Source organism: Pteronotus mesoamericanus, unplaced genomic scaffold, assembly GCF_021234165.1.
Source record: "Pteronotus mesoamericanus isolate MK-2021 breed Mesoamerican mustached bat unplaced genomic scaffold, CSHL_Meso_final scaffold_45, whole genome shotgun sequence".
Lineage (NCBI taxonomy): Eukaryota > Metazoa > Chordata > Mammalia > Chiroptera > Mormoopidae > Pteronotus > Pteronotus mesoamericanus.
The window spans coordinates 3,620,788-3,639,733 of NW_026555317.1; the positions used below are offsets into that span (position 1 = coordinate 3,620,788).

General features: G+C 48.3%; 1 protein-coding gene across 1 annotated transcript in view; it reads right to left on the reverse strand.

The window, feature by feature from the left end:
* Nucleotides 1-260: 260 nt before the first annotated feature.
* Nucleotides 261-18,946, reverse strand: part of HK2 (hexokinase 2) — a 55,758-nt gene continuing 37,072 nt past the window's right edge. Inside the window, exons 8-18 of the mRNA XM_054593522.1 lie at nucleotides 16,541-16,696; nucleotides 15,036-15,269; nucleotides 13,375-13,679; nucleotides 11,217-11,365; nucleotides 10,841-10,960; nucleotides 8,544-8,639; nucleotides 7,985-8,084; nucleotides 7,695-7,878; nucleotides 6,216-6,371; nucleotides 4,274-4,507; nucleotides 261-2,514 (exon numbers count right to left, since the gene is read on the reverse strand). Coding sequence (XP_054449497.1) covers nucleotides 2,370-2,514; nucleotides 4,274-4,507; nucleotides 6,216-6,371; nucleotides 7,695-7,878; nucleotides 7,985-8,084; nucleotides 8,544-8,639; nucleotides 10,841-10,960; nucleotides 11,217-11,365; nucleotides 13,375-13,679; nucleotides 15,036-15,269; nucleotides 16,541-16,696 — 1,879 coding nt within the window. The 3' untranslated portion in view covers nucleotides 261-2,369. The remainder of the gene's footprint in view (nucleotides 2,515-4,273; nucleotides 4,508-6,215; nucleotides 6,372-7,694; nucleotides 7,879-7,984; nucleotides 8,085-8,543; nucleotides 8,640-10,840; nucleotides 10,961-11,216; nucleotides 11,366-13,374; nucleotides 13,680-15,035; nucleotides 15,270-16,540; nucleotides 16,697-18,946) is intronic.

Consider the following 18,946-nt stretch of genomic DNA (forward strand, 5'->3'; position numbering starts at 1 on the left):
ACTTTTTTCTTCAGGACACTCTGGGTTTTAGGTGGTTGTGTTTTCTGAATTGCAATTTGCTTCTATGGCTAGAATTTATTGCCCTTGCATAAAACTTGTCATTTAATTCTAGCAAAGCCTCCTGATTTTTTTTTACACAGCTGTCAAAGCATATAACAGCAAAACCATGACACCATAAATTATCCAGTACCAGCCAGGAAGTACTAATATGCCCAAAACATGGCTGCACTCTTAAAAATACTCATGAATCACACGTGCAGTATTTTGAAAAATGTTAAAATTTATTAATAATTAACATCACATAGTTAATTCGACTAGTTCTTTATTGTACATGACAACATCACTAGACTGAGTGCTCCAGGATTTGAGACCTGCTATTTAGCACATCCCAGTCCAAGACTGAGACTGACTGTATTTACATCAGGCAAAGCAGCATCAGCAAGGAGCTGTCACCGAGCTGAGGGATCACCAACATTCACAACGCATGTGCCAGTGCTCTTTCCTAGGAACCAGCAACACCTCTTTCACAGCCATACACACAGATCTTCAACAAAAAATGAGTGATTTCCTAGATGGAGCCTAATTGTCAAGTTTAAAAGTTAAAATTCATCTCTATTTCTTGAGCATCTTTTAGAGTTATATACAAATCTAGACACTGCTCTCAGTACAAGTTTGATAAATGTGCAAAAATTGGGCGCCATTGAATCCTGTCTTTCCATCTTTCTGTTTTGGCCCTGGTACCCTGCTCAGCCCTGTTGCAAGGCCACTCCTTTAGATTTTAGTATCCAGGGATGAAACATGGGCTTAAGGGTTCAGAATCGTCTTCATTCCTGAAAAGCAGCATATGAAAGGTTTTACACTGCTCCCTCACCCCCTACCCCAAAGCTGTTCAAAATAAACATGGTGTATCAAAACCACTCAGGCTAGAGGAGCCTCCACAAGCTTCTTGTAAAACTTTTACAAAACCAGTTTGCTAGGAGGACACAAATCCCCAAAAATGTTGTCCCTGAGGCTTCATTCCTTTGTTTGTTTCATTGTTTTGGTTTTCTATCAATGATCAGACACAATTTTTTTTTTAATGTTTTTGGTGGCTTCTTTTATTTTGTTAGAGAGCTTTAAAATCGACTGCCTTAAAAATGAAGATTCCTAACCAATGAGGCTGAATCCTTTGGTTAATATCCCAGGTAATATTGCCCCAGGAAAGTCTCTACACAGAGCAGCAAGTGGCTGTGGTTTCTTCCAGCCATAGGCCCAGCCTCCTTCATCCTCTCCCTTGCTCTCCGCCTTTCAGAGTCTGCAGGGAAAGGAGGACCTGGGAGGGAGCTGCTTGGACATTCACTCACCAGGAAGAAGCTTCCCTTCTCTTCCCGCAGGCGAATGAGGTATTTCTAGTAACCAGTCACCTTCCAACGTTTACCCAATCTTCCAATGAGGCCAGGTCTGAGAAGCCCCTGTGTATCTATATACACAATAAACTAACATATAAATACATACATACAACCGATTATTACATACAGTATCCAGATGAAGGAGCACATACACTTCATGAACTAAATAAGTTTCAAACATAAGTTAAAATGAAAATACAGTGTTTACACTTCTACAGGAAAAATTTTTTTAAAAATCAGACCACAAAGTTCCCCATTCTCCCCTAAAAGTCCAATGCTCATGGATGACTCGTGAACCCCAAACCGAGATGTGACAAGCCCACTTGCACAACGTGTCAACTTGTGGCTTTGGTATTGCATGCTCAGACTCAGGATGCTTTAATTCCAGGAACAGCAACCCACCAGGTGATGCGTGTAGATGAGGTTGAAGAGGGGCTGCCACTTGGTTATCCATGGTTTCCTCCATTGCCGCCCCTCCTCCACCCCCACGGTCTGCATGTGGGAGAATCAGGCTCAAGTTAGTGGAGACCTCTCAGGTCTCTGAGAAACAATATCAGCCTCCATGCAGGAGGATGCTCTCCACCTAGAAATGTCATATTCAGTGTCCAAGGTGAAGCAGCCAGGGTCCAAGGTGAAGCAACTGTACCTTTTCGTTAGTGTCCTGTAGGATTATATACGGACATGGAATTTGGCCAGGGGGATTACTAAAGGTTAAAATTTGTTTTAAGTTTTAAGAGAACCAGGGGGAATGGTTGTGACTAGTGTGAACAAATCCTGAATTCAAATTTACCTCAGGAAGGCCAAAGCTTGGGCACCAAAATCTGCAGTGAGGATACACAGAGACAAAATGCGGTCTGGCAGCGTCCTCTCTGCCAAGGAAGAGCCGAGGGGTCTGTCTCTGACACAGGGGATGACATCTTGTAATTTAAAAAAGCAGTGAAGAGGGGGAGCCAGAGGAAGTCCGTTCCGACTTCAGGGACTCTATCGCTGTCCAGCCTCGCGGATGCGACAGGCCACCGCAGTGATGAGAGCCGCCCCCTTCCCGCTGCCATCCTCTGACTCCAGGAAGGACACGTCACATTTAGGAGCCAGGTCCTTCACCGCCGCATGCATGACTTTAGCAAAGCTGGAAACGTTGGGAGAAAGACACAGAAAAAAAAACCTTAGTCATGATCGATTTGTGTCCTCAGAGATGAGACCCTATGAAGTGATGTTGGAAACCCAGGAATAATTAAGATGAAAAAAAGAATGGCAGCTACCATGTATTAAACACTTACTATACATTACATATGAGAAAACTGAGCCTTGGAGACACTGGCAAAATGCCCAAATTCTATGTCAGAGCTGGCCAGTGGAAAGTTAAGATTCAAATGTCTGAGATTCTGGCAAGTTATGTTCTTCAAACTAATCAGCGAAAGAGAAGTTCAGCAGTCAGGGATGCCACAGGCGTGCCTTGCGGAAGTGCATAACCTAGTCATAAACCCTGAAGGGAAGGACCAAGCCCCCACGCATTCCATTTTCCAGTCGTACTGACTCACATCAGACCCAACTGAGTCCAAAATGTCATTAAACGCAAAAGGTAACAGGTTCTAGGGGCTGCCGTTGGGACATTACAGAGACCAGCCTTTCTCACCTGTGAAGCCAAGGACAGAGGCTCCTAACAACAAGCCCTTGTGCTGGTAGCTGAGCTTCTATCCTCTTCCCAATCCTCATCTGGGACTAAGGCTCCTATTTTCACAGTGACAATGAACATCAACAAAACGGACTTAGAACGTCTCAAGGGCTACTCTTCTCACTAACTGTATAAACACTCTGGGCGAGTCTCTCAACTCCTTGAAGCAACTCTGGTGATAGCAGGTAGCAATTCAATTGACAAGTCTCTCCATCCTCACTCCGTCCTACCTACAGCCCAGGCCAGGAGCACAGCTCTATTAATTCAGCTTTTAGCTGAAAGGCTTCCAGGGGAGAAGGACTACGGCGTTCCCTGACTTTGAAATAATTTATACAAAACATATGCAAATGAGTGAAGAAGGAAGAGAAATGGTGATCAGAGTTGAGAAAGCAGGAAATGGAGAAAGACAGGGAAAAGAATAAAAATAAAAGGGAAATCAGAACTTCTACACGGGGAAGGGGTGCAGTAGGAAACCTTTCTGTGAAGGGCCAGACAGTCGATATACTTTCAGCTCCGTGGGCCATTGGGTCTGTTGTGAATACTCTACCTTGGTAGCTGAAAGCAACTACAGACAATACAAATGAATGGGTGTGGCTATGTTCCAATAAAACTTTATTTACAAAAAGTTGTAGCTGTAGTCTGCCAGCCCCTGCTTTAGACTGTAGAAAATCTTACTCCAGAAATCTATGTTTCAGTTTACATTTACTAGAATGTTCATAGGGGCACTGTTGGTAATAGTCAATACCTAGGATTACCCAGTATCCTTTAGCAGTAGAATAACAAAGGTACACTATGCAGCTCTGAAAGTTAACGAACTACAGATGTATACTTCAGTGTGGATGCATGTCCAAGCCATAAATGCCATGTGGAAAAGTCAGTCACAAAAGGAGATGCCATAGGATGTCCCTATGGCAGGTTCAAAATTAACTAAGACAATGGAGGTGCACACACAGATACACACACACGGGGAAAAGGAAGCAAGGGACTGAGTCACCACAGCACTTAACCCAGGCAGGACAGGGAATGGGGCAGCCGGGGAGGGGCTCCAGGGGACTTGGGTGGGGAAACACAGGCCTACTTCGGTTTATTAATCTTTAATCTATAATATGTCCATTATGTACATTCTGCAATGCCTGATTATTTGCTCTACGGGAAAGCAAGGAAAGGACAGAGAGGGGGAGAAAGTCGGACAGGGAGTGGGGAGGTCACTCACTGAGGATGGAGCTTGTAGAGGGTTCCGTCCACACCCACTGTCACTTTCAGGGTGTCCAGCCCACGGTTTTCTCGTATTTTGTCCACCACTGCGGCCATGCCTGCGCCACAGAGCTGGGCTGCCCGCCGCGCCACCACGGCGCACACCTCCTTGACAATGATGCTGTCGTCACAGGTGCTCTCAAGCCCCAAGTGGTGGAGGATGGCTCGGACCTGCAGCAGGGCCAGGCGGTCACTGGGGCAGGAGGGAGACAACCGGTGGTCAGTCATGTGCTGGGAGGGAACAGTGACCCGTTACTCCAGGAGCTGGGTCACTGGGAGCTGAGTGTAAAGGCCATCGCCCTGCAAGGTGGCAGCCATTCTGAAGGCAGCGCAGGAACCAGTGCTCATTGCACCGGACCAGACAGACTCTCCTGAGTGTGGCAGGAACACACAAAAACAGCTCCCTGTTCCACTTTGCCCAGATGAGGTCAGGCAATGCTACTACAGAGCTGATACTCAAAACAAAAGGACATTCACCGTCTAGGTATTCCACTTATTTGGAAATAATAAGGACAAGATAATGCTCGTATGTGGCAGCTGTCTTTTGCAAAACTCCCTTGTGTCCATCCTCTCAATGCTGTGCACGGGCCAGCAGGACAAGCATGGCCAGCCAGCACCATCAGATTCGCGCTCTGTTTCTACTCCCCGCCCACCCCCGTGTGGTCTGAAATCCATTTGTGTGCTATTTAGGAAACAAATGCCAATAAAATTGTAGGAAGAAAATAAACCCTATTATAAAGGGAACTGAGAACACTAGAATCGTCTTCTTGCACATCAACAGACACGTAGAATATGTCCTTTCTATTCACGGGTGCAGACAGCCTCGGGCCCCACACATGTCAGTTCCTGTTTTTCTATTCGCCTGAGAATAATGACACAGCATTAATTTTTAAAGGGCTGTGAAATTCGCCATTCTCATTTGGAGCAGACTTTTCTGCCTCAAGACTGGAGAGAGGAGGCTTCGCTGTAATGAGCTGCCACATGGCGTCCTTCCGCATTGCCTGACGAGCCACTTTGACTCTGTCCTGGGTGCCTTATTACTGCACCCCGCAGTTAGGAAGAACCCTCCGGCCAAGGATAAGTGCTTTAATATGTTATCTTTCTAACTTTGATATTTTACCTAAAACCCAATATTACTTTGCGTGGGCTTATGCCAACTTAGCCTGATTTTTCATGGGAATGTGACATGTTTTCTCTTAAAAAGCCAACTGTCTGTAAGATACTTAAAATATACGAGGTGGGACAAAAAAAAAAAAAAGGAATTATCTTCTGAAAGTCCCTTGTGGTACAGGTTTCCCCTGCTAGGGAAGTGTTCCAGGAACCCATCTGTATCCGTGTACCAGCTGGCGTTGTTGTGAGAGGCTGTATTCAGTTTAAGTGAATTTTTTTCTTATTTGAAGATTCTTTCAATGCGTTTGCCTATTTCATGATGGGTGATTTACAAGTAAACCTGCCCACACCGCACTGAGTGTTCAGCAATTTTTAACCAAAAACAGCATGACCCCTGTACCCCACCCTCCCTATTTACCCTATCTTGCCCCGAGTGACTTTTTTTGTTTCCCCAAATGAAAAAAGTCCTCCAAGGGAAACATTTTGCCAATGTAGAAGAGGTAAAACAACAAAAAACAGCAGAAACACTAAAAGGCATCAAAATTGACGAGTTCAAAAACTGTTCTGAGCAGTGGGAAAAAGTCTCGAGAGGTGTGTTGCATCAAATGGAGAGTACCTTGAAGGTGACTGAAGTTTAAACATGTAAGAAATCCTGGGTTTTTTGGGCCTCCCCTTACACTATAGATATGGATGTGTCAGCAACTAAATTGACCTTTGTATAAGCCATGTCCTGATCTGACTTGAGCTGAGGAGGACAGGGTCCTACCCTGCTGCAGCACCTAAATACTCACCTCTCAATCTGAGACAGGAACTTGGTTTCAAAGATTCCCCTTGTCTTGAGCCGCTCTGAGATGCGGCCGCGGAAGAGCAGCCCACGCTTGGTTAAATCGATGAGGATGTTTCGGACAATCTCACCCAAGTACATGCCACTGATCATTTTCTCAAACCTGCAATGGGGGTAAGCATCCACAGAGATTAAGTAGGAAGGAGGATGGGCTGTGTCAAGTTTCCCTCCCTCCCCGCAGGACATTTGAAAGAGGGCATGCAGATTCCCCTGAGCCGGAAAGGAAATGCTACTTGATTCACACGAGCAGGATTCCTGGTGTCTGGTGAAGCTGGCTACTGTGTCCAAGGCCCCCGGAATTTCCTGGAATTGGCCCCACCTTCTGGGCACATTTCCCTTCCAAGGCTTATTTCTGACTTCTCAAGAAGCAATACATACCCAAAGCTACCACACTTCAGGAGAAGGTAGGAGTCTTAATCCTTCACCTTGCTAGGCTGGTAGCATGTTTTCCTTAGACCTAATCATTATCCCTTAAGTCACTAGTGCCAGCTGGCAACACCCCATCCTGGCCAGTGAAACTGAATGTGACTACTCGGAGGGTCTTTTGACCTTGAATAGAGCCTTACAAAAGTCGAGGACCCTGGTTTCAACCAAGACCACACTGATACTCTGTCTTGCTTTACTCAGGCCTGTGTCCCTCATTAATGTTGCCTATAACCTCTACTCTAGACAAACGTTTTACAGAGTATATTATGCAGTTTACCGGGCCCTGATTAATCTAGATAAGAAACACTCTTATCTAGATAAGAAACACTGCTACCTCCTTAGCGGGACGCACGCTGATCTTACATGATTGTCTCCCAGCTCAGCTGCCCCCACACCATTGTAGGGACTTTGTGGTGCTGGGGCGGCCTCGTGTCCAGTCCTGCCAACAGAGGGCACTACACTGTGGACGGGGTAGGGGAGGAGGAGGGAGAGGTCTGCTCCTCTCTGCTGCGTGTTCCTGCCTGCCTGCCATTTATTTTTCCCCAGAAATGCTTCTGCTTCTTCGCCCTCGTGGCATCAGCAGTTCACCTGCCGTTTATTTTTCCCACCTCCCCAGACCTAAGTCTCAATGCTCCCTTCACGACCTGTTCTCACAGCCCTAGAGGTGGGAGCTGCCTCTGACATGTACGAACTCTGTGTGCTCAGTGCCCCCCTTTTGTCATTTCATCCTTCAAAACCTGTGTGACCAGTTCCCCATATAAAATTCTCCTTGCAATATACTGTTGTCATTTGTTTTCCCAACTGGACTTTGAAAGCACCACAGTCCAGCAAGGGGAAAGGACTGTACCCAGAACTTTCCAGATGTACTGAACAAGAAACCCTTTCCAAGGAAATCTCGTCTGTTACCATCGTGGGCTTTGCTACTGTGGAGGATCTGATTCCTTGTCATTATCAGTTCGGGGATACACGTACTAGAGACCACACGCAGTTGGGTGCCCACCTCTGTTTGCCAGGGTTGAGGGAAAGCTCGTCCACAGCCACATCAAATTCCGTGCGGAAGTCATCCAGGCATCCATTGTCGCCGAAGGCCCCCCACTCCATGTTGACACACATCCGCCCCTCTTCCCCATCCACCAGCTCCACATTCCGCATCTCCTCCATGTAGCAGGCATTGCTGCCCGTGCCTGCCAAACACAGAGAAAGCAGGGCCTCACTCAGCATCTCCCACCTCGTCTCCCACCCACCGGAGGCTGTGTGTCCCCACTTGCGAAGGACAGCCTGGGTCCTTACCAACAATGAGGCCAACTTCACAGTGAGGGTCTTCATAGCCACAGGTCATCATAGTCCCGACTGTGTCATTCACCACAGCGACCACGTCCAGGTCAAACTCCTGAGAGGGCAAAATAGATCCTCAGTCCACAAATGAACCACAACATTCTCCCTCCAGATACTCGCAAGGGAGATTTATGTGTCTAGAAAGCTTACGCAGCATGGCTCATTCACTCTTTTTATTCAGGTCTCTGCTGAAATGTCACACCTCAGAGACCTTTCCTGGTTATACTGTTTAAAAGAGTGCCCCTTCCTGAGCCCACTCATTCTGTCCTTACCCAACTTCATTGTTCTTCATAGCTCTATAGCACTGACATTAGCTCAGGGGGTTGTTTACAGTACAGGAGTGTGTTGTGGACATTCCCGAATCCCCAGTGCCAAGAGCAGGGCTTGACACACAGTGGACACTCACGAATTGCCAAAGGACTAAGTTCACTCTCCCACTAACCAATTCACCCGCGCTCAACATTGCCCCCACTTTCCGAATACACATTCGGGCCCCGTGCCGTGTTTCCCCCACCTCTCGCCGGTGGATAGCTTCCTTCAGCAGGGTGACCACGTCCTCACCCTCACAGCCAGACGCCTTGAAGCCTTTCGTCCACTTGAGGAGGATGCTCTAAAAATCACACAGGAAAAGTAATGAGGTATCAGGGAAGGGCTCCTGGGTCCTTCCCTTAGACAGGTCATACAGTCTCTTCAGTAACCAATCGTCTTCCCCACAATTGATTCTAAACCAGTCTCACCTACTTGAATTTCCCAAGCGCCTACAACGTACCAGGCGGTAAGCTAGGCGCATCTCATGTGTTGTGTCATTTAATCCTCACAGCAACCATGCGAAATGTTTCTCATTGTGCTTCCCATTTTATAGTTACTATGGCCCTGCAATAACTTGCCCAAGGCCTGCAGCTGGAGAAGAGGAGCAGGACCCGCCCCCGGGCCCACGACTCCCGCGGATGGGCCACACGCAGCACGCAACTGCCCCTGCCAGGAACCAAGTTCTACACGCTGGTTTCTCTCACTGGGGATGGCAGTTGGCCCTGTCCCCACCTTATACTTACACCAGAGAGGTCAGTGTGTGTCTCTTAACTTTCAGACTCCAGAGTACAGTGAATAGGTGTCCTGTCCCTAGCTGGGATGACCACTAGGCTTCACCATCATCCCAGTGAGGGGAGCAGCTGGGGCTCCTCGGAGTTCCCCCCAAGCCTCCTCATCTTTAATGTGGCCCTTTGCCATGTAACAGGCCCCTCCGGGAGCAGGTAACATGGTGGCTTTGAACAGGAGAGAAGTGTTCAAAAATGAAAGGGCTTGGTTCCCTGGCTCCATCAAGAAACAAAGGTGAAGGACACCAGGTGCCCCTCCTAAGACGCCAGAATCATAAACGGACTCTGTGTGCTCACTATCCGCCCACTCGCATGGTTCTTCCAGGCCTCATTTGGTTGTTCACGCCCATCAGCCTGGCATTTCATGGCCCAGGAGTGTGGTGCCACTAGTCAACCTGAACGTGTCACACTGTGTTCTGATCCTGAGAGATTCAGAAAAGCCAAGTGCAATGCAGCAGAGCTCTGGTTTACACACCTACATCCAAACCCCCATGTGCTTATCTCCACCCAGCTTTCTTGTCTACAGATTGGCTTTACATCTCTGATGAAATTTCGTATTTTGGCCACCTTCAGGTTTACAAAATGTTCAAATAGCATTATTCAGAAGCAGAGGCCCTGACAGCTGGGGAGACTTGCCCAAGGCCACCAGCGAGTCAAGGCAGCTTGAAGCCTCCAGGCCTCGCACCAGCTGATCTTCCCACCAGTAGGACGATCTCACCAACGTAGAACCTGGCTTCTGCTTTATTTCTCTAAATTTTTACAATTCTAGACAGAACACATGGTCCTTGTAGAAACTTAGAACATATAGACCTGGAATCTTACAATTCAGGCAAAAACAGTTAACATGTCTTGAGGCCACCAGACAAATACAAATTTATATATAACATTGGCATATAAATAAAGTAAAGCAATGCCTATTTTAAAATATTTTAGCAGGAAAAGTCTGGAAGTATACACATAGATTGTTATGTTTTTATCTTCTTATTAATTATATTTTTATATGGTTATATAGTATAAAGATAACATTTTCTTTGAAAACTTTTTTAGTCTTACCCCCAAGAGAACACCAACAAGTCTTCCCCACTTGCCCCATTCATTCAAGGGAATGAAAAGCAAAAGTGAGACTAAAGAAGAGCGAGGGCATCCAAATGACAGCAGATGGGTGAAAATGTCCTGAACTTCAAACAAGGGTGTCAGGAGCAACTGGGCTTAATGAGAGCGTGGCCTTAGGTGTTGGAAAACTGGAATTCAAATCATGGCTTAACCATTCCCAATCTATCTGAACTGGTCTTGGTCTTGCCACCCAAGAAATGGCATGTTTTGGATAGTTGGCATCTCTATAGACCTATTTTTCTTTCTGCAAAATGGGTATACAAAACCTACCTTATATGTTGCTGTGAGGGTTAAATGAGGTAATGCATGTTGAAAGCCTGGCACAGTTCCTGGCATAAAGTGCTTTAAAAATGTTAGCTGTTGATTAAAATTTTGATTAGCATCATCATTGTCATCCCAAAGACTGATGGTTCCAGCTGAGCTAACCTATTTAAACTCCACCAGCTCTGACTTAACTCATTCCCACCAATAGGCCCCTCCTCACAACTGGTCACCCATGCCCTTCTTTTCCTCCTCTAAGCTCAACTTTCTCACCTGCTCCAAACTCTAGCTAGTATAGAGTCAACAAAGCCCATAAGAGGGCCCTCCAGAAAGGCCCTGTTACCTCATTCAGGCTGTTCTGCTGGCAGGGGAAGGAGAAGGTGAAGCCCAGGGGCAGGGACACGCCCTTCATGCCCATGTACTCGAGGAAGTCAGCGATGCACTGGACGATATGGTCAAAGAGCTGCAGGGAGGGAGAAGTCGGGCTATCAGGGAGGGGGCCCTGGCCAGGTCAGGCTTCCCCCAGCAAGGCTTGAGCACAGGGGAGTCCTCCACTTGGAAGAAATACACAGTCAGGTGTAATCCTCAGTGAGGTAGCTCTGGGTCCTGGCCTATCTAGGCCTTTCCCTGGAACCATGGTGAGCAGAGAAAGCACTCTTCTCCCAGGCAAAAAATGGGTGTCTACTGGGGTCCCCTCCCAGAGGTGCCACCTGCCTTACCTCATCCCCTGTGCCGTGCATGACCTCCTGTGGGATGGCATAAATCTTGTTGTGCATCTCCACTCCGCGCCGCTTCCCATTCCGCACACGCACCAGCAGGACCCGGAAATTGGTGCCCCCAAGGTCCAAAGCTAGGAAATCGCCTTTCTCTGGAAAATAAACACGGGGAGATGATGACTGGGGCATCACCACCTGACCAAATCACAGAGTGACAGGGTCTAAATCACCTTCCCCTAATGGGGAGATCTCCCAGTGGGGCCTCGACAACCTCAGGGGAGATAGACTGTGAGCTCCATCTAACAGTAAAGAAAATAAGATGCTGGGACCAGAGAGACTGCTGGCTCCTTAGTGGTTCTCAAATGAGTTCAAGTAGGGGGACCCAGAAGTCACAGAGAGCTCTGTAGAACATGGGAAAGGGTGACATAGTACACTCAAAAATATCTAAACCTGCCATTCATGCTAAATCAAATGCCACCTTATGTTAGGTTCTAGAATAGAGAAGGAATGGCAGTGAAGCACCCTCCTTCACTTGGGCAATCACCGCGTGCTTCCTGCCTCACACAGTGTTCATGCAGCCGTCAGGCAGCCCCGGGAGGGAAGTGTTGCGTCCCCTCATCAGAGGGGGCAAGACCTGGCTGAGCTAGGCTGAGTCACTTGCCCAGGGCCACAGAGCCAGAGAGGGTGGAGCAGGGACCAAGTCCCAGTCTCTACCTCTGGAATGAGTACCAGTTGCTTTACATTGGCCTGCTCACCGATCATTTTCTATGACTTGTGAAGAAACTGCCATTTCTCTGGTTGTGAGGTAGAGACCAGGGGTCAACAATATTTTTCTGTGAAGGCTGGGTAGTAAACATTTTAGGTCTTGTAAGCCAGACTCTGCTGCAACCACACAGTTTTGCCATGGTAATGTAAAGCAGCTATAAACAATACATAGACAAATGGGCATGGCTGTGTACTAATAAAACTTTATTTACAAAAATAGATGGTGGGCCAGATTTAGTCTGTGGGCCTTAGTGCACCAACCCCTGACCTAGGGCTTGTGAGAACTGGCCCTGGAACCAAAATCCCTGGGAATGATTCCCAGCTCTGCAATCTTTCAGCTGTGTGAACTTGGGCAGGTTTCTTCATTTCCATGCCTTAGTTCTGTGTCAACCATAACAACTAATCTCTGTTAACAGGTAAAGATTAAATGAATTGACATGTGTTAAATGCTTAGAGAAGTACATGACACTTAGTAAGCATTCAGTGAGTATTTACCATTATCACTGGTCAAATTTTATCAGAGGAAGCCTTGATCAAGCTTCCTCTGATAAATTTCCTGTACAGACAGTCCCCAACTTAGGACAGTTTGACTTAATGATTTTTTTTTAATCCTCACCTGAGGACATTTTCATGTGATTTTTAGAGAGAGGAAGGGAGAGAGAAATATCAACGTGAGAGAAGCATTGATTGGTTGCCTTCGTGTGAACCCAGACTGGGGATCTGCGCCAACTGGGGATCTGCACCAGCCTGGGATCGGACGCATCCAGACCGGAATTACAAATGCCTGTGTCCAGGTAGGGGTGAACCTGCAACCTAGGAATGCGCCCTGACCCAGAATTGATCCTGCAAGCTTTCGGTTACAGGATGACGCTCCAACCACTGAGCCACACGGGCCGGGGCCGACAGTGACTTTTTGACTTTACAAAGGTGTAAAAGCAACTTGCATTCAGGAGAATCTATACTTTGAATTTTGATTTTTTTCCCAGGCTAGTGTTATATGGCATAATACTCTTGTGGCATTGGGAAGCAGTGGTGAGCCACAGCTCCTCGTGAGCCATGCAATCACCAGGATAAACAGCCAGCACCCCACAGTGTAATCATTGTCAGATGATTTTGCCCAACTGCAGGCTAATGTATGTAACGTGTTCTGAGGACATTTAAGGTAGGCTAGGCTAAGCTGTGAGGTTCAGTAGGTTAGGGGTATTAAATGCATTTTTGGCCTACAGTGGGTTTATTGGGATGTAACCCTATTGTAAATTGAGGAGCATTTGCACTATAGTTGGAGAACAATATTCTGGTGCAAACATTCAATGTTAAAGTTAAGGAGTCCTCCCAGATTGTCAACACCAGGACAAAGGCCCATGGTGGTGAGCTACGTGGCAATCCTGCCACATACCTGTGCCATCGGGGGTGGCGCACACGTAGGTGGGCAGCATCTTGACAGTGGCAACGCTGTGAGTCTCCTTGCTCAGGCCTCGCTCTATTTCTACCTTCATCCTCCTCTTGACTTCCAGCAGCTGCTCGCGGCTCAGCTTCAGAGACTCCAAGATCTTCTGCCGGGCTCGGTGTTGGTCAGCCAGCCGGTAGGCCACTGCTGTCACCATGGCTGCCCCCTTGCCACTGCCGTCCTCAGAGCGGAGGAAACGGACATCGCAGTCAGGCACCAGGCGCCGCACGGTCTTGTGAAGACGCTTCGCAAAACTGCAGTCACCAAGGTGGGGTAAGAGGTGAGTGTCCACAGCGAGGGCCAATGGTGCTAATAGCGGGGGCGTTCACTCAGCCCCTCAGCGCAAAAGCCAGGAGGCACCTGCAGAAGCCCATGCTGCCCTGAACATCCCCTCCCCTGTTTCCCAAGTTAGGGGTCACTGTGCAAAAGCTCACGTATTCAACTGTGTCCACCCTGGCTGGGCCCTGCCTGGCCTGCTGAAAGGAAAGGACCCTTCTAGGAAGACATGGTCCCCTGCATGAAGTCACACAGACCCCCACTTCCCCCAGGCCACAGTTCCTGTACCCTAAATATCAGCCTCTTTGCTGGAGCAGTGCAATGGATTCAGGTGATTCTGACACCAACTCCAATTCATGTTCCATCACCCACTTCATTAGGTGCCGCCAGGGAAAGACCCAAATCAGAAAAAGTTGAAATGCTCTTCTGGACTTTGTCTTTTCTTTAGCCAATTTCTGCCAAATATGCCAAAGATGTCTGAACAGGTATGCTCAGCAAGAAATTCCTGGGCAGTAGCTGCTTTGAGCCATGGCTTCCAGGACCTTACCACTCCAAGAGTGGCCTGTGGGCCTGCAGCACCACTGGGTTGAACCCAGAACTCCTGAACTAGAACCAGCCTTTTAACAGGATGCCCCAGTGATTTGTGTGTACTTCCAAGTGTCTGAAGCACTGGACTAGGAGGCCAGGGAATGGGAGTGCTGAGACCTTTGGCATCAACCAATTCTGTCAATGAAGGCCTATTGACCAGGCACCCAAAACAGGTGAACATGATGGGATAAGTGGGCACAATAGAGAGAGATATCTTCTAGGTCCCTCCTGACATTTGCATATTGTGGCGTTTATGACCGAAGGGATGAAAACATGAAGGACAGGTATTAAATGTTTGTAAAAAACATTTAATACCCAGGTCAGCCGGAGAGGCTGAAAACCCACTAGGCTGAGGCAGCCCCTGCCAGAGGACACAGCACCCTAAGGGACCATCAAGAATCACGAGAGAGTCAAAGAAACAAGTAAAGAGAAATACTAACTTCTAAACAGGAGGGTGGCAACAGGAGCCCTAGGTGGCCAGAAGACCTCTGGGCAAACCCTGCCCCTGGTTGTCAGCAGGCTTCAGAAATCACCTCCACCCAAGCCAAGAACAACCCCTCCCAGCTCCCACTTCCCAGCTGGGAACTTTTGTTCTGCAAAGACCCTCAACTCCGCAGCCCATCTCCACCACCCCAGAATGCAGAGCGGAGCTGGCCTCTGGAGTCACTGGGGTCTCCCTCGAGCCCGTCAGGGGTCCCCAACAGATCTGGGATCCCCCTCACTATGGGTTCCAAACGCTGACTCACTGGGGGTGTTTCTTGTAGACGGAGCCGTCAACCCCAATGGTGGAACGCAGCCGCTCCTCGCCCTTGTTCTCCTTGAGGCGCCGGAGCACAGCGGCCAGGGTGGCCGCGCACAAGTTGGCTGAGCGTGTGGACACGATCTGACAGATCCGGTGAGTAGCCACGCAGTCCTCCTGTGTTGGGTCTATGCCCAGCCGCACCAGGACCTCGCGGGCCTTCCGGATACCATCCTTGTCCCTAGGAAACAGAAAGACAGTGTGTGGGCATGTGTCCTACCCACTGTGGCCAGTGGGAAGGGAGTGTGCAGGCTGACAAGGAAGCCCCTCAGCTTTAGCACACGGCATCTCTCGTGAGGCAGACGCCAATGCTCTGCCCACCACTGGGGACGGGGGGGTGATGAACAAGGAGGGGGAAACACAATTAAGGCTAAGGCTCCTCTCCCAGACAGATACACACACCCAAGTGTTATAGGCACCTCTCCTGACTTGATGAGAAAAACTAATATTTCTTATGCACATACTATGTAAGTACAAGGCCCTGTTCTCAGGGTTTTATACATGGAATTGTGTGTGTGTGAGTTTGCATGTTTGCTTGTGTCATGGGGTAGAGAGAATGGTGTCCCTTCGACTCACCGCCTCTGACCGTGTGAACCCTGCTGTGGAGCCCACCCTACTTTCTACAAAGCAGTCAGAGTCTACTGCATATCACAACGGAGAGGACGCAGCTTCAACCTGTGCTGAAGGACTGGTGCTACAAGAGCAGCACTGTGTCTTAGGGGAACTAAGCATCTCACAGATTTGAGTACTTTCATCTCACAATTCCTTCAAGAGTTTCCATTTCAAGTCATCTGAAATGTTTCACTGCTCCCAATGGCTCCAAAATCACCTCCTTCCCACCATCTGGTCCCGGAAACGACAAGGCCTCCTCAAGCCACTAGTGGGAGCCTCAAGAACAGGAAACAAGGCCAATTCTGGATATTGTTAAACTGAAAAACAAAAATGAGGCCACCCTCACTCCCACCCCTGCTGCTCCACGAAATGCAGGCCTCGGCTCTACCTACTGGAACTGAACGGGTATATCTCAAGCCTGTCCAAAGACCTATTTTTCTGTTATGGAGCAGGAGTCAGAATGGGGAGGCCTTTTTGAGAACCACCAATGGACCTTCAGAAGAAGGGAAAGGAAACAGATGCAAATGAGTCATTAAGGGCCACTGGGAGCTTCCAGCATTAAGCCAAGACTCCCACTCCATCCCAGGCCAAGCAGGGATGTAAGTGTGACATCTCTGCACTTGGAGGTCAGTCCCAGTACCATGAGTCACTTTGGTAGTCAGCACACTCAGAATAGACAAGCGTGGAGACTATCTGGGAAGTGACATCAAGCCACGGCCCAGCATGTGGGGCAAGATCCTCTTGCTGTCCACAATTGAGGGGTCAAGGGCCAGTGCCTCTTCCTCATCCCCCAACTTCCTGTCCACTCTTCAGTAAACAGAGAGGAACCTGAAAGCTTACCCTTCAATATCTGAAACATCCTTGGTCTCAAAACGGCCCTTGGCGAGGAGTTCGGGGCTGAGCTTCCCCCTGAAGAGCAGCTCCTCCTTGGCCATCTTCACCAGGATAAGCCTCACCAGCTCCCCCATGTACATCCCACTGATCATCTTCTCAAATCTGCAGGAAGATACAGGCCAGAAAACAAATAAAGTCCCTGCTGTTTGTGAACCCACAACGCCCCAGGGAAGGCAACATGCACACACGTTAAGTTTCAACAACTGTTGAAGAGGCTGATGCACAATGAAGTGTTGACTTGTGTGGCACTGACTGGGAAGGGGTTGTATGAAGTGACAGCTCAGGGCAGGCTGGAGGAGCGGGGGAGCCTGGGCTGTCTCTGCGGGCAGGTGGACCCTGAACTATGGAGAAGGATGGGCCATTAGCAGCTTTACAAACATCCAAGGACTATGGGAAATTCTGGAATAGTCTACATTTTAGGTAAAGTAAGTTACATGTAAGACAGTGAGTTTTAATTTCTTTTTTTTCTGTAGCAAGGAAGTGTTTTTTGAAAATGAAACCTAATGTAGAATGAACCTCAGTATTTATTTACAAAAGAAAAAGGTCACTCTGATTCAATGCGACGGCGGGGGCGGGGGGAGCTGGGGGGAGAGGCATTGGCTTGTAATGAAAGTTACAAGTAAATGGCTGTGCAGGCCCAGCAACCCATCACCTCACACTGGCCCTATCCCCTCGCAGGACGTTTGTGGATTCCTGAGAAAAGTGTAAAAAACTACCAGGGGTGGTGGGGGAGGAGGGGTGATGGGGCAAGATTAGAAGGGCAGGTTGCGGCGGTTGAGAAGGGGCTCAAAATGCCACAAAGTCTTTCGGGAATATGGGAGTGAGATATGCCGGAATTTTCTGAGCAAGCAGGTGGTAAGATATAGGCATGTTTAAGAACAGCCAGCCCCAAGCTGAGGGCAGTTGGGTAATTTATTTCTTCAACACTAGGTGGCACTGTTTTCTTTAGAAGACAATCTTTCTGTCTCAGAGTTTGTGACAGGAGAAACCAAGTCTTTATCTTTCTTTTTGGCAAAGAAGCCCCTTACTTGCTATCTCAGAAAGGATCTGGGTCCTTGGGAGAGGAGGTCCCCAGGGCCCGCGGGCACTAACCAGGCCAGGCTTCCTCAAGGAGGCCCACAGCAGGGGTGGGGAAGGGACTCAGTTGTCTCCTGGTGCTATCTACAGAGAAGAAGTTGAACCCTCAGAAAATGACTTGCTCAAGACCCAAGGTCAGGTGTGGCAGAATCACAGCTAAGTAGAGAGCTGGCTGAACTGCTTGAGCAGAGGGTGCATTTGAAAGTCTCAAGCACCAGAGCAGCCAACTGCCTGGAAGGCAGACCCTTCAACAGCAAGGAACTTGCGCACCTGTTACAGCAGCTTCTGTGAATAGGTGGTCCTACAGGAGGTAGGAGAGGGGTCCAGTGGGGCTCTGAAGTATCGACAGTTTTTAAAAATTTTAATTCCAGTTTTTAAAAACATTTTGCTTCTGTCAACGTTTGGAAAGTATTCATTTAAAAACATATAAAGAATCAAAAATGTTCCAACTCAAGCCCAAAAATGACTTTGGGTCTACCACAGCTGACACTGATAGATGTCCCTCCAGCCTTTGATTTGATTTGCCTAAGACTAAGCCAGCGGTGGGTTGCCAAGGCCGGCTAGCATTTCTGTCTTCTGACACCTCAAAGGGCACACATAATATGGCTTCTTGGAATGCCGTGGGCGTGCCTCACTGAGGGAGGCAGGCATCGAGTGAGTGACTGTTCAGTCCATAAATTCCTCACCGGCCATGGCAGACACAGTCAGGGTGATTCTATGGAAGTTACAAGTAAATGGACTCTCCTTTGCACATGTAAGAAAGCTTGTGCTTTAAATAAACTATGCGTCCTTGAGGAAGCAAGGACTCTCCCTGTAAAGAAAGAGGCCCCCACCGCCGAGCTGGTCTGTAGGGTTGGATTTTCCTCTCCCAGAAGAGAGAGCACTATGAGCTCTCCGGCCCAGTCCCAGCAATAAGACCAGAGAGGGCCTGGATTGCTCAAAACATTTTGTAATTGCCTTCAAAGCTTGCAGCAATCCCTATTTCAAGATCTTTAAGGGGCATTTGGCAAATGTTTGTGAGAGTGAAATAATGTTTTGTAAGAGCCAAAAGTAAGTACCAAGTCTGGCCAGGGTGGAGAGTATAAAATTCAGGGTCCAAATGCTGGAACCTTTCCTCCAGTTCACCCCAGGGCCCCAGCCAGACCACAAGTTCAGGGAACGTGGCCAAGGAGACACCTTAACCAATTCGTCAACAGGGCCCTGGGTCTGGGTACTACTAGGGGGCGAGGCACTGGGAACTCCATGGGATCGGCCTAGCTCAACCAGCAATGCCAC